The sequence below is a fragment of the Haplochromis burtoni genome, unplaced genomic scaffold (assembly GCF_018398535.1).
Source record: "Haplochromis burtoni strain Fernald_Lab_line unplaced genomic scaffold, NCSU_Asbu1 Contig_94, whole genome shotgun sequence".
In the NCBI taxonomy this organism is placed as follows: Eukaryota; Metazoa; Chordata; class Actinopteri; order Cichliformes; family Cichlidae; genus Haplochromis; species Haplochromis burtoni.
Window position 1 is genome coordinate 307,708 of NW_024582455.1, and position 16,085 is coordinate 323,792.

At 43.8% G+C, this 16,085-nt stretch overlaps 1 protein-coding gene across 2 annotated transcripts in view; it reads left to right on the forward strand.

The window, feature by feature from the left end:
* Positions 1-16,085, forward strand: part of epha4l (eph receptor A4, like) — a 61,584-nt gene that overhangs the window by 12,667 nt on the left and 32,832 nt on the right. For both annotated transcript variants that reach the window (XM_014334952.2, XM_005926627.3), the window contains exon 4: positions 14,900-15,055. In XM_014334952.2, the coding sequence (XP_014190438.1) occupies positions 14,900-15,055 (156 nt within the window). The remainder of the gene's footprint in view (positions 1-14,899; positions 15,056-16,085) is intronic.

The window sequence follows — 16,085 nt, forward strand, 5'->3', positions numbered from 1 at the left end:
TCCTCTCCTCTCCTCTCCTCTCCTCTCCTCTCCTCTCCTCTCCTCTTTGAAAAGCATCCTCTCTTTGAAGCCCGCGATGGGAAGAGGGAGCGATTAAAGCAGTCAGCAAGCAAATTAGCATGTCAAAAGGCCCTGAATCAATACCCCAGCTCTCTACCAACACAACCCTGCAGTCCTTTCACCCCCACCCCTCCACCCCTCATGCATCTCTGCCATTCCCCCATTCCTCAGGCTGTTCCCCTTCTTCTCCCTCCTTTTTTCCTGCACACTCTCCCTCTTGCTCCTTTGCCCTTTTCTTTCTCCTTCGCTCACTTTTCAGATTTTCCTTACCCCCCCCCCCCCCCCCCCAAAAAAAAAGCCCTGTTTTCTCCCTGAGCTGGCAGGCAGACGGAGAGAAGAGGTGGCGTTTGTGGAGGGAGATGGATGGATGTATAGGCAGAGAAAGGCCGATGGAGAGGGAGAAGTGGACAGCCATCAAGTGGGCATGGGTGAACTGTTTTGGAGATGGAGAGAGAGAGAGTGGTTATGAAAGAGAACGAGGGCCTCTGCCACCTTCTTTGTGCTGAAAGAGAGGCAGAGCAGACCTCACTCGCCAAGAACAGCAGAGGAGATCCGAGATGAGGAGACAGGGAGGGAGAAAAGGAGGCAAAAAACACGAGAGGGAGTGAAGTGGAAAGAGATTTAGTTCCAGTCTGGCAACCTTGCCTTTCTTTTTTTTTTTTTTGCACTTCATCTGTCAGTTCACCATCGCACGGAAATCCCTTCGATCTGGGGCAGTGTGTTAGTGATCACCATCGCAGACGGACACGAAGTAAATGTGTGTGTGTCTGAACCGTTATCTGGCCCGTGTTTATTCAGTGCATCTGTCTCAGCAGGCATATCACATGCTGTATCAGAAACTTCTATTAACATCCCGAATCGCAGTGCGCGATCTCTGCCTGCAGACAAAGCAGCTCAGCAGCCCCTCAGATGAACGGCCGGCTCTCCTTCAGTATCTGACAATGGGAGGCTGATTGCAAACACCTTGAAATGTTTTATCTCTCCCTCTCTCTTTCTCCTGCTGATTTCCAACTTAAGATCCCCCCCCCTTCCCACCACACACACAATCCAGCATCATCCAATAGTATCTAGGTGGTCTTTTTCTTCTCTTTCGTCATCATCCTTTTTTTTCCTCAGAGGGCAAAGAGTTCAGTGGCCAAATCAAAGGCAGCTCCGTAGCAATCAGTTAGGGGTTATGACAAAAAGCCTTGCAATAAAGGGCGGCTGTGTAATCTGATGGGCCCTGAGACTGGATGCAGTGCCCATTCTAATGAGCCGAGATCCCCCTTTTCTAATCACAGCATAGGAGGAAGTGGCACAGTGCTTCATTCTCCCTGGAAAAACACACACACACACACACTTAGAATGTGTGATTAGAATAAAAGACTACATGCAGATTGTTGCAAGGAAAACAGATTAAAGATGTGAAGTGGGAGGAAGTATTCTGGGCATCCAAAGCCTCCTTCATCTTAGACAATGGAAGATGAGTTTGGAGAGCCTAAACTGACATTACGCTCGCCTGCGTGTGAATCGGTGCTTCAGCGGAGGAGTCGGTGCATTAGGTTATGGCTTGTTTTTTGGTAAAGAGAAAGCTTAAACAGAGAAGCTGGTTACAACTTACAGGTTGCATTTACAACACAGGCTTAAGTGCAGAAATCAAGACATGTAAGGCCAACAATAAGTAGTAAAGTTTATTTTTTTAAAACTTAAAACATATGTTTGACTGCTTAAATTGACACTTCTAAAAGAATTCAGCTCTAGCATGTTGATTTCCTGCCTGTTGGAACCATGAAGTAAATGTAAAACTGCTCTGACGAGTACCGCCTCTGTTCTAATAATGGTTGAAGCTCATATGTAGTGCCATATTTAGAGCTATCCACATTGCCACACCAATGGACCGTAGCTACATCTGTACTGTAGATGATGAACAAGGAGAGAATTCTCTTTGCCTTTACACTGCAGTCAGTACCTCCAAGGTCTGCGGCTGAAAAATGAAGAAATACACAAGTGTCAAATGCTTGTAATGACACTCAAGGCTGGCTAAAAATGCAAGTCATTGTTGGAAGCTTCCCATGTTAGAATTCCCATCTTTACACTGCAAATGAACGTGTTTTCAACTCAGTACAAAAAACAAGAAGACTTAAAGTTATGCCAGATTAATGGTGACGTAAGTAGCTGTGGCTGTGAGCTCTCTGCTAGACCTCACGTTCACTAGCTTGAATAACTGAACAGAATTGTTTTGCTGTTGGTGCTTTTTGGTGCATGTGTTGTATTAGTTATTATATGGGATATGGGATGATAACCAAAAACCATGTGGTTATTTGTGTAAACAGGCTGTCAGTGAAGTCAGATTTTTTATTTTTTTTTTGTTAATGTGAGAAAATTTGGAATTTATATGTTTCAGTTAGCCGGTATCTGTGTCTGTCTGCCATCTTGTTGGGGTTTTCTCTGCATTTCTCTGTAGGTCTTTACCTTACAATATAGACCAAATATAGACCATTGACCAAATACAAAACTTTCAGATTGTTAGTCCACAAACCAGTCGGTCATGTCTACGTCTGTTATTTTTGTACAGTTGATGATTCCGGTGAAAAAACAGCCTACAACTACATTAGCCCATGTGCTGTGTCCTCAAGGTCTGCAAAGCTCACTGTCTGTTAGCTGTAGCTTTATATTTCTATTCAATGTGTGACACCAGTTTCTCCAAGAAAAGCAAAGCTTTCTTTCTTACCTTTGTTAACACGTTTTTTGCCGTCTACAGTTTTGATTTCACCCCAGAATTTTGAGAACAGGTGGCTGACACATTGCTGAGATGGGTATGCACACAAATATGGCAACGTACATGTGTATCAAACACACCGTGGGCTTGCCTCTGAGGTGTAACCTCTGTGCAGGAGAGCTGAAATGTAATTTGGGGATGTGGAGCTCTTGCTGCGCCGGTGGACCCAAAGTTGCTGATCTCCAGCCAGAGGCGGAGGTATGTCCTTGGCAGGGCACATCTCTGGGATTAGAAACCTTGATCCTTCCTGATATCTAGTGAGTTTTCAAATACTGCTAGAAGGGGAAAGAAAAAAAAAGTAACGTGTTCCCTTGAAGACTTGTATCGCTGGAAGAAAAAAAGAGGAAGGGAGAGAAAGCGAGGCAGACAGATAGGATCAAGCTTAAGAGAAAAGACAGCGATTGAAATCAAACAAGGGCACCAAAAAAGTGACTTTGTTTAACAGAAGGAATGTGTGTGTGTGTGTGTGTGTGTGTGTGTGTGTGTGTGTGTGTGTGTGTGTGTGTGTGTGTAAGACAATAAAAGAAAAAGCAAGATGAATTGATTCCTAGTGGCCTGATAAATGGCTGGAGATGTGAAAGGTGAAGTGGGGAGGGGCTATGGGTGGTGATCCCTCTTTGAACAAGCGTAGTGTAGTCATGTCATGACCTCTGGCAGCTGCGGTAGATATTACAGTCAATATCAGCTGTGTGTATTGTAGACTTGATTCACCTGATCTTGAACCGTTTTCATTGGGCCTACAGGGAGCATGAGTGAACTGACCCTTTAAAGAGTGCATTGAGATGGAAAGACACCAGATCTAATCTCCTCGTTAAATAAAACCAGCTTCTGCTGTGTTTTTTTTTTTAAAAAGGAAAAAAATTTCAAACCAAAGCTATATGTCCTGATATGTTGTGTTTACATTAGTATTGGGTTTTAGTGTGCTGAAATCATAGACTGTATATAGTAACAGACAGACCAAGCCACCAGGGCATTTCTTCATTTTTGGATTCTGCTTTTTGAAACCTCAGCTTAGACATTTCGGCTGCCACCATGTTGGGATTTTCTTTTAGAGCATTCTTCCATTGGCACCTATGGGGATTGGTTCAGTTTTGGGACCAGCCTCAAGTGGCCACTTTTCAGGCCTGGAGGTTGGAGCTTGATTATTGACGGCATTAAGCGGGAGAATAAAGGAAGTTATGAGCGCTTTTCTTTGCTTTCACAATCAGCAAAGCTGATAAGTGCAGAACGTCAACTTAAGAGGTGATAAATCGCAACGATAAGAAGAGATAAGGAAAGGCAGAGAGAGCTGTAGATATGCTTGTGTTGGAAGAATGTAAAGAGTTAGAGGAATGTGAAAAACACGATACAGAAACTCGACCGCGGTGGTGCCCACACACTTACTTCCAAGCACGCTGTGCATTTTACCTCATATCCCTTTGTTTGCCCCCCCCAATATCATCATTGTGCATGTGTGTCTGCTGTCACATCAAAGCTAAAGGCTAAAACACATTAGCAGAGTAACCTTGTCAGAGCAGCAGCCATTAACCCGAGGCTCCTGTTACAAACCCTGCACGCCCTTCACCCCACACACCCTCTCCACTCTGCCTACAAGGCTAGGTTTAACTATTCTGGGGGTTAGGCAAGGTAGCGTATGCATCCAGCTGTTGGACACACATATACGCTGCCAGCTTAGGAGTGTACACACATCATGTCAAGGCATGCAGCATGAGCAGGAGTCAACACAGTTTCAAACTGGGGGGAGGCTCAGGATGGGAGGTGTCATTTCTATGATGGCAGTGACCTCGTTTCTGTTTCAAGAGGAGAGAGAGACAGAGAGAGGGGGAAAGTGGTCTGATGAGGCCTGAGTGACACCAGGTGAGGTCAAAGGGCAGGGCAGGGACAGTTGCGGTGGAGACCAGCAGGCCGTCACTGGGCTGACATGAGCTGTTGAAGAGCCAGTGACCCGGGACAGTTTTTATGTAACCTGTGTGTGTGTGTGTGTGTGTGTATGTGTGCACTCACACACACACACATCCAGAGCATCAAAAACGTGTCCCCCAGCGCAGAGACACAATGGCAGCGCAGCATTCCCAGGGCTACACACACACCTCATGTGCACACACATGCACAATAGAAGGTGTTTTGAGGCCCCAGACAGCCTGTCGTCTGGGAGCTACAAGTAGATTACCTAAACAAACAACCTAAAAATACCTCCCTTTTTCACCCATAAGTCGACCCTTTGCAACCTCTGCACCGAGCTGCTTCTGAGAAACCGTCAAGGTTGATGTTAAACTCGCCCCCGAGACCGCAGACAACGAAGCAATTTAAGTTTTTGTATGTGCGAGCTTAAGCGCTGACAGATGTGCGCGCACTTTCATTTGACAAACTGTACGTCCCGTGTGCGTGTGGTGGAGCGTGTTTGATTTACGACGGGGTCGTGGTGGAGTCATCTAAACTTACATGTAAGCTCGGTGTAAATATTTTACGTGGTGAATTTGTCACTGTGGAGTCGTTTTTAATGATCCAAGTGTAAGTCGGAGCCCTTTTTCTTCCACTGTAACTAAAGATTAAATAAACCATGTGTTCCGTTTGAAAAGACAACTGAAATTAATGTTGAAAATCCCCAGCTACAGGCAGTGGTTTAGCCATTCTGCTTTCATGTTTATCTGGATATCAGAATACATGTGATGGAGGTTAAGGTTTATTTTTGCTTTGAGCTATCTGCAGAAATGTAGCAATTACATCATATTTGAACAATTTTCCAGCTGCAATGTTTCCACCTGAGGTCACACACCTGTGGCAACCAGGCCAGAGAGGGCGGATTTATGGGCTTTTTTGGAAAAAAAAACTTTAATTAATTTAATTTACGCTTTGTTTAACCTGGACATAAGATGTTTGAGTTTCCCAGCAAAAATGGACATGAGAGTGAACAGTGGTTCCAGAACAACACCCACAAGAAGACATATTAGTCTTACACACATACATAAAACAAACAGTGCTCATTCAAATCCACATCACCTTAAATTTATTTATTGAGACCAGCTGCTTAGAGTTAGTTTCTTTTGCAGCTGGTTCCACGCCGAGTTAGCAGATAGAAGGAACATTTAGAGATTATTATGTTAGTTAAAAACTACTCATATCTAGATCTTGAAGCACCTTTTAATAATTATTGAGGCTCTTCTTTCTGCAACAGAACAACAGAAATAGAAAAAACACACGAAAGTTGACCCAACACAACAAAAGTGTTTTTAGGGTGACAAACCAGCCACGGAATGTAAGAAGCTAACAGGAAAAGGTTAATAGCAAACATGTAACTACAGTATTAGATGAATGATGCAATTAAAAAACACATTACCTTACATCTCCCTCACAGCGCCGGTGAATCCTCCAGCAGTTCGTCACATGTTTTGGTCTCTGTGGCTTCTGTCACAGCTGGTCTGTCACATTAATGTGTCCCCAGAAACACTTCTGTTTTTTTCTTTTTCTTTTGTTTATTATTTATTTTGTGCTTTTGCAACCTTTTTCTATATGTTGGTGTTTTCTTATGTGTCACGGGCCACACTACTACCCAGAAGTTGTCATAGTTTTGTATTTTGTAATTAGTTTTTGGTTGTTTCATTTTGACTTTTTGCTTTTAATTTAGGCTAGTTTCAGTGAGTTACCAGAGTATTTTGGGGTTGTTGTTTTTTTTGGTTTATTGTTTGAAAATGTTTAGTTTTAGTTTAGTTTTTATTAGTTTCAGTCTTAGCTTTAGTCTTTATTAATTAATAATGTATGGGAGGGCATGTGTCAGAGGCAAGATTTAGGAAAATGATTCCAGGTATTAGAATAAAAACACTGAACCTTTTGAAAATAGCAGATTCACAGTCTTATAGTAATCCAAAGTCTCAATAAACACCACCATAAAGGCCTCAGCAGGCGGCTTTTAATATTGACTTATTTTTTTGGCAAAGTAGCAAACACTAGAAATCAGGATATTTTGTCTATGCTTTCATTTTATTTTAATAATTTTTTTTTAATTCACAAAATTGTTTCAGTTAGTTTTCCTGTTTTGAAAGTCAAATTTTTCTTATTATTTTAAATAACCAGCTAACTAACAAAAATGATTTTTTCACATCTAGTTTTAGTTTTTAGTTTAGCTTTTGTTAATCGTGCTTCCCAGCCTCAGTGGTAATCAGCAGCAAGCAGTCAGTGCTACCCTGCAAGAGAAATAGCAACATCATCATACACATGCATTAATCACAAAGGCACATTTTTTGTTTGTTACTTGCATTAATCTTACCAAGTTCGCTTCGTAGTGTGTGATGTATATATTCAGCTGACGCATAGCTAGATTGTCCTTTGTTTAGCTGTCGTGATATTTTCTCCCATTTTGCGCAGAAAGCTCGTGATGTTGATGTATTTCCCAGTTTCAGAACGTATGTGTGACGTATTGTGCACTGTGCAAGAAAAAATGGATATGCGAGTGAACAAGCTGTGCATTGAGCATGTGTCACCTTGAGTCTGTGCAGTGATTTGTTGTGTATTTGTACTGCAATGTCACAAGTGGTTTACACTTGTTTACAGAATTGGCTACGAGGCCCCATTGAGACCGCTTCCCTATCACTTCCTCTTCACCTATTCTTAGTGTGTGTTCTCCTCACACATACTCCCCTTTCCTGCCTCATTCTCCTTGACTCACCGCGAGCAGAATAGTTAAACTCCCCCAATTGTTTAGCAGCGTGTGCGCCCCTGCGAGTGTCCCCTCACACAACAACATTAGCATACCACCCCACCTCCCACACCTATCTACCTATTATTTATTTTTTTTGTCATAACTGAATTGAAATGTGGCTCTTTTCATTGTAAACAATGTCAGGAAAGTATGCTAAACACACACACATGCAGACACACACATATCCAACATGAGACACCAACCCCCCCCAGAGAACCTGAGGAAATTGGACCAAGACAATGCCATGATTGTGTTTGTTTACCTCCCCTGGTCCCTGCTGTGCTGCCTGTGCTTAACCTCCTTACACAAAGCCTGTTCAGCTGATATGTGCATCTTTGTGTGTATTTGCATGCATGCATGACTCTGCAAAGTGAATCTGCATAGTCCAGAGGACGTTTGAAGGGCTTTTGTGTTCATACCTGAGGGTCTGCAGGTGCACAGAAGTTTGCATGCCTCTGTTTGTGTATGTTTCACTTGTCTTGTTTGCCTTGAATTATAGCCCATTACCCACCTGCTGTGTGAATCTCAGGTCACAAAAGGTCCTTAGTCAGTTGGCACGATGCCCGGCTTTGGGTGGTGCCACCCTTGCCGACCTGGCATGGGCGCAAATGTGGAATCTGAGTGGCTCCCACCTAACGCAGCCAAGTCAAATAGTGTTTCACCAGACAAAGATGGATCTGTTTGCCTGCACCTCTTCCTCATCTTTCCATCCTGTAGCTGTAGCTCTTCTCCATTCGTTTCAAAGTCCTAACAATTTCTGCTCTCTACCCTCCTCTCTTGAAGTTTTTTTTTTTTTTTTTGAAGTGCCTCATTCTTTTCCTTACATTTAATTTCAGGACTCTCATTCTTTAAGCAATTGTATTGTATGTTGTGAAGTTGGCTGGGTGGAATACTTTAGATTTCTGCGATATGACCATTGTACTAATATTCCTTCTTAAGGTGAACTTAGAGGAATTAGGGAGGAAGTTGGGGCCTACGTGTCAATAAGAACGCCGAGACCTTGGTCTACAGGAAGTCCTCAGAACAATATTCCAATTTCTTTTTACAATATGGCACCACACTGTGCTCTTAGCAAAAACGGCTTCATAATGAAGCAGGAAACTGTTCGTTAGTCTCTTGTATTATTTGAGCAGCAACCCCTTGGGATGAAAAATGAAGACAACATGTCACCACTTGAGCTTGGCTTCAAAAGTACCTCTGTTCACAACTGGTTTAGTTTCTTCGTTCATATCCACTATACATCGGGTTAACTGATGGATACCTCATTCAGTTAAATGCTACGAAAACCCTTGCTGTCTGACATATGCACACAGTGAGCTGCTGTTGGTTGCTAGGCCTAACCTGTGTGGTACAGTGTGGTACACGACCATCCAAGTGGTTTGTGCTTCAGTTCTAATAAACTTAATCGTATTTTATTAGTCTGTTATTTAGCACTGATTAGCAGACAAAAGCTAGCAGGAATTGGTAACTGAACACTCCATGTGCTCCAAATTTCATCACTTTTGGCTCCAAAAAAACCAAACTCACCAAGGCTTCACTGGTTTTGCGGAGTCCAAAACCAATAGGTGGCGTCACTGTGGCTGCGTCCATATTTCATATCCAGTCTGCGGTATAGTCTATATTTGGGTGAACAGTGCTGTCAAAGGTCTTTTACAGTGTCTGCAAAAATTCAGTACTGACTTGTGGAAACGCTGCAGGTTAGAACATTTCAGATCTGATGTTGAATTTGGATGAAAGGCCAAGGCATCAGCACGAGGGAACAGTTTGTTTTACGGGCGTAACCTCGGTTCTCGGAGCCTTCTTTTGTTATAATTCTCCTTTTTTACAACACGCTTTGCTCATCTGGTTCATTGGCCGGTGCTCCTATATGTCAGGTACAGACATTTTAATTAGGGCAGCGTCTTGGGTGGTTCTCGGGTGATGGATTGGTGTGGCTGAAAATACAGTTATAAATCATCTGGCCTTCGACAGACAAACTGCTGGCAACTCTCGTGCTTGCTGGCACCGGCCGCCGGTAGCAAAGCATCGGTGATTGTCAGCAAGGTTGGCTTGAGTCTTATTAACGTTGTTAGCCTCGATGGCTTTTGTTTGAAGCCTTCATTAACACCAGTGAGGATGTCGGCCCAGATGTCGCTCCCAGACTTTTTCACTTTTGCATCTTAAAGGATGCTACAGCTAATATAGGACCTTTTCCCCTGCCAGGTCAAGGTCAAGATGTGTGTCGAGTGTATGTCATCAATCATGGTGATCAGTTTCGGTGGCCGTGTGTCCCTCATCCATCACGCTGATGTGTTTCGCTGGCCGTGTGGCTCTGCGTCGCTGTCAGGGCTGGAGGTAATTAATAACCAGAGTGACAGAATTAATGAGTTAACCTGCTCCACTCTCCTGCTGTCCCAGTGACAGACGCTAACGGTCAGCAGCTAGTTAGCCCCGATAATATGCCACTGGCTCAGGTGTGTCGATATGGAGGCTATTTTGTTTTATACATTCATGTTCGTGTGGGGAATATACGTTCAGCTTGTGAGTGTATATTCCATAGCTAGGGGATAAAGAGAAACATTATTGGAATCGTAATCTTTTTTAGCAGGAATCTCACCTGAGCAACTTGCCTTCCACAGAGAGGGTAAAAAAAGAGATTGAAAACACACAAAGGCAGGGGGATAAGGCAGAAAGGCAGTTTGAATAGAGATCGTTGGCTCCTCAAGGTGCAGGAGAAGGCGAGACTCTCCTTGCCCTCAGGTCCTGAAAGCCGATCGCTTGGTTTTTTGAAAGAGCGGCTTTGTGAGGATGCCTCCGACCGCTCCTCTGAAGAGCGCTCACTGTCTGTTATGACTAAAAAAGAGTGACCGAGTTTTCATCACCTATAGAAGATAAAGCACGGCTTTGAAAGCGGGGGGAAAGGCAGCAGTTTGAACTTAATTCTCCCTTTTTTTGATTACAAGAGAGGCAATTGTTCTGCCTGGGCAGGCCTGGTTATTGTGCGCCGTGCGCTGGGTGTTACATTCCCGGGGTTTTCGGATGCTTATTGTAGTGCAAGTTCGCTCTCATGCTTTCATTCCCTAGTGTATTGGTTACTTTGTTGTGTAGGCTGCAGAATAGCTTGCCTATCAGGCTTAGCATGCGGGTCACTCAAGGTGGGCTGCAGTAGGTGGGTGTGTGGGTAGATGTGGATTTATTTGGCGGCATCTATCGCTGTTCAAAGCCTGGTGTGTGGGTTGCTGCCACTCGGAGGAAAACTTAGCTGTGTTTTTTTGTAGTTGGCTCGCCTGTGGGTAGCTATCATTGTATCGTTAGCTTTTTCTGTGCTCCTATTTTTTACAGATGGACGCATCGATGGTCCCATTTCCCCCCCTCTCCATTAAACTAAATCAGCCAGCAGAGTCCCCGACTGCACAGACAAAACTACTCATTAACTCTTGCAACTCACTCCAGTCTCCTTTTCTCCAAACGTGCTTTAGCTCAGAGACAACAGGGATGGGGCAGGGGAAAGAGTGACAAAGGGGGAAAAAGACTAAAGCTAGAGAGGAGGATTGAATGAGTGAAAGAGCTGCTGGGGTAGAAAAGGGGAAGAATGTGATGTCCCCGGTCTATGAGGGATTCCATTTTTGCCTTTCTAGAATAGAACAGTAAGTCACCAGTCTCTTTGTCTGTCTTTGATCTCTCAGCTCAGGGATTTGGCACCTGACAAACCCCTCTCTGTCTCTGAAAGGAGGCTTGCTGAGAGAAAGCCTCTGAGAGCGGGAGACAGAAAGAGTAAAAAAAATTAAGGGAAAAAAGAGTTAGAGAGCATCGGGAGCGAAAAAAAGAGACGTATAAAAAAGATGGTGTGGGGGGAAAAAAATGGGTTAGACTTTTGAGGGCTGCATGAGAGGATATGACGAGGGCGTCTCAGCTCAGATCCCATTAAAACTCAATACACATGTGTTCCTGTGCGCCTCTATTTGCGTCTGTATAGGTTTGCCACGGCTGGTCCGGACAGTGATAAATCCAGCAAGTCTTAAGGGAGATTCCTCTCTGAAGCCACGGTCTCTTGGACCACCCACTATTGTGGTCTCTTTCCTCTCACACACACACACGAAGGCTCCTAATAGGAAGCAAATTCCCCCAGCTTTACTTGGATATCAACCTCTCTTTTCTTCCAGTTATTCCCTTTGCAGGGCAGTCGCTGCTATAAACAAGCCCTGATATGTTGACATCACATTTTCAAACACAAGTTCTGAAATCCTGAGTTTCAAACCACAGATGAAGATGCCAGAGCCTGTCTATGGCAAAACGGGGGGATTTGGAGTTCTGCAAAGAATTCTGGGACAGCCTGTGAGGGTCAGCTTGGGACAGCTTAATAATTGACGGGCAAAAAAAAAAAAAAAAAACCTCATCAACCGTGCACAGTTTGAGGTAGGCTGCTCTTAGACTGTCTTTAGACTTTTAAGAGGCTCAGACCCAAAGGCTGTGAAGCATGGGACTCAATTAACTCTCCCACCAGCTTTTAGGATTCGGGGGTTGGGTGGGGGGCACCTTCTCAAACAGCTGCTTGACCCCGCTCTCAGCTCCGGACACTTTCCTGGTCAGCGCACATGTACAAACCCTGACTTTGTGTTTTGTCGACTGAAGCGGTCACAACCTCTCGAACAAAACCCACAAACCCTAGTGTCCTCCTGTTTCTAATGATGACACCGGGCGCTGAAAGATTCCTTTAGAGACAGGGAGATAAGACAAAGTACCCCCTTACTAATCTCCTCACTTTTTTTTTTTGCTACTGTGAAGAAAAAGAAATGGAGGCTTCACGCACCCCTGCGGGCTACAGTCAATGAGGCCCTTAGCTTAGTGCTAGCGAGCAAAGTGACAGGGATTTAGAGCTGATTGAGGGAATGGGACTGGGCAAAGAATGGCTCAGCAGGTAGCAGCTAGCTTTGGCTCTGTTAACGCCACGCTATGCTAATCCAGCAGCTAGGGAGGAGAGTCTGCAGGCTAAATAGCCTGACTTTATTGCTCCTCCAAGACAGGGATTTCCCAGTATTTTAGAGGGTTTGTGGATTTCCTCTGCTGTTTGTGTGTGCGAGTGTGTCAGCCGGGTGGCGGAATATGTGTTTTTGTTGGAAGACCCGGCTTCCCTCTTGGTGCGGTGAACGTGGACAGGCTCTGATTTGATTTCTGGTGTGGGTAACTCATGCAAAAGTTTGTTTATTCGACTATATGCAGGTTTCCTTGATGTATTTATGACTGTGGTGTTGAAATCCATATGCCTTTCAAAACGTACTTTGAGATCCGGGTTGTGCGTGAGCTTTTGAAGAAAAGGGGAGATTGCTTTACCCCTGCAGACTGTGAGTGTGTAATTATCTGACTTATATTGGGTATGAGTTTACCCATCTGTCTTCATTGGAGTTCTTTTTTTTAACACCATAACAATATAGACAGACACTCAAGTATTTCATTCTAACAAAACCCAAACCACAGCCCTCTGGCCTCCATACCATTTGTTGACCCACTGCCAAGCACACGGCTGCCTCACTGACTGACAGGTTATTCGGTCCAATCGGTGTTGCGACTGTCTGCGCCGCACCTTTCGGAGAATTGTTCTATTGTCCTCGTCTTTCTGGTTCAGCGCTCAGGGGCTGAAACGTAACCCTGCTAGGTTTCTCCGACCATTACAGAAATGGATAGAGGAAGGAGAAACTCCTTGAAAGACGAGCCCTCCAATCAAACTGTCACTCAAAGGAAAGGCGAGCAATGTCGCCAAAAGTAGGAAAAGTGTCACTTAGGTTACCATTTCAGGCTGTGAGGTGTGTGTGTGTTTGTGTGTGTGTGTGTGTGTGTCTGTGTTAGGCCCGGGCTCACAGCCTTGTGAGAGTGACAGAGCTCCCGGTGTGCCAAGTGTGGTGGCATTTGTTTGTTAAATGGTCTGAAATGCCATCGGCTCTGGTTTCATTGCAGCTCCACATCTTGCCAACAGAGCATAGCCTAAATTTGTGAGAGAGACAAGAGGTAGTTATTTGATCTTCTCCTTTTTTTTGGTCAGAGGAAATAGCACCCTTTCCTCCAGTTCTGTTGTTTCTGGTAATGGAACGCAGGCTGGTGAGAAAGGTGAAAAGAGAGAAAGCGCTGAAGTAGAAAAACGAAGACAAAGAGAGAGAGGAAGGGGGGGGGACTGGTGAAAGGAACAGGGGCCTCTCTGCAACATGTTGTTCTCTGTTGCTAATTGGGGGGAATTGGTCAAGCCCACACTGCTCTCTTCTTCTCTTCAGAGGGATAAAATACAGGTAAATTTCAAGTTCAGTGAGTAGGTAATAATCCTTATTACTGAAACTAGTGTTGAGGGACACGCTGGCGAGTCTACTGATTTAGCCTTTGGGAACAAGAGGCGATTTCTATGGGCTTTAAATGTATCCAAGTGATATCTAGTAGTCCATTCGTCGTTTATGAATATATAGGTAAATCTGACATAATTTTAAAAAAGCTACACAGAGAGATGTTGCTGATGCTTTTAAGATTGCATTTCAGCAAATTCAATTCCTTTTTGGCACACACACTAAAAAAAAGATTCTTCATCCTCAATAAATGTGATGCAATAATTTTGAGTAAATTCCAACTAATATCTAAAATCAAATAATTAATCACTAAGGACGATGTGCTTGGTGTAGACAAATCAAGTCCATTTCATTTGACTAGATTCCATTAGATGTTACAGTTAAAATTTTACACTGTACTTATGTAACAAAATTACATGGAAAAGTGGCACGTAATTAAATTAGTTAAAGTCAGCATTTCAGCATTTATCCAAAGCCTTTTCAAGTGTGATCAAAAACTACAAAGTAGCTACACAACCTTCCAGTTCTAAAAATCGTGACCACCGCCTTCAGATTCTCCACATTTGTTTCCAGTTTGCAGAGAGTACAAACCCCAGGCGACTGCATATATTAACTGTGGGTGTTTCTGCTGTGTTCACCCTCTTTGGTTTGGACTAAAATATCTCAGTAACTATTGGATGTCTTGCCATAGCATTTGCTGCAGTGTAATTGGTCCATTGCAGTCCATACAGTGGGTAAAGATTTTGTGGACTGTTGTAATAACTTTGGTGTTTCGCTGACTTTTAATCTTAATCTATGTAATCAGATCTAAATTTTTGTTCCATACTTTGATTTGTGAGCAAAAGCCCTTCAATGACATTCCAATGAGTTTTAGCTGCAAATGCTGTGTGCAAGGACAGAAGCATACAGCTAAAACCACCACTAATTTATTAGTGGGCTGCTTGGGAACTACAGCCTCCCAGCTTCTTCCAGAACTTTCCTCTCTAGTACAAAAGCATTTGAGTCATAAACATGTATTTCATATTGTCCAGATTTGCAACCCTAACCCGACTTCCTCTCTGTGTTTTTGCTATCTTTCAGCTTGTAAGATTGGTTACTACCGTGCTCTGGCCACCGATGGCGCCTGTTCCAAGTGTCCTCTTCACAGTTACTCTGTCAGAGAAGGCTCCACCTCCTGTGCCTGCGACAAGGGATACTTCCGCTCCGAAACGGACCCGGCATCCATGCCCTGCACCCGTAAGTACACCCACATGTAGCATAACGATACACAGCACGCAGTTATGTTACCAGTAGGCCGTGACAGGCTGTGGTTTGCAGTGATTTTCTAAACAGCCAAAGATAGCTGTAACCAAACACTGTTTTGGAAAGGAACCCCGACACACACACTGAGAGAGACCGCCTCCACCGAAACATGGGCATTGATTCTAAAACATGCATTGCCAGGCCCTCACACCCACACACACATCTACACGTACACGTATACACACACTGACAGATAATCATGCAAATTGTGCAAACATAAAAAAGGCGCATGTTGGTTTAATAGGCGTCTTTTGATCTCAGGTGGTACTTAGTCATCGGTCACAGTGACATAGAACTAATGAGGGTAAAAACCGCTGCATCCCAGATTCAGTCTTCCAGACGGTGAACAGGAATGAAACTGTTTGGGGGAGGTGATGAAAAAGGAAAACAAGGGCAAGGCATATGTAAAATAAAGCAATGGGGACCAGGGGGATAAAAGGAAGAAAGCTAGAAGACAGCAATGAATCAAGCTAGAGGAAGGTGTTCAGTGGTAAATTCATCTGTGTGTGTCTTCACTTTCCTCCTTCCGGTTGTATGAGTGAACTGCTAGTGAATCTGGTCCTTCCAAGCCTACCCCACTAACTCACCACGTCTGTGATAACAAATATTGCCAACAATCCTGCCGCCTAATGATACCTCTTGCCTTTTTTTAGACCTCGTTCCCACTCTGAGTCACAGAACTGGGAGTTCATAGTGGCAGAAATGCACACAAACACGGAGAGAACAGGAAAAGCCACATAACACCCGAATCCCTGCACTCCCATCTTACGGGAAAATAATAAGATTGATACATTCATTTGAGAGCCGTTTGTGTTATGAATGAGTAATTTTAGTGTCATGAAGTAATTTTAACAACGAAAACATCTGTTAAGGTGCTTAGCTCATAGTTGGCTCGCCTTTCTGTCAAGTTCCTGAGGAGTCATCACTCAGCAAATCAGCTCACTGAATCAGAGTGGATGAAGTA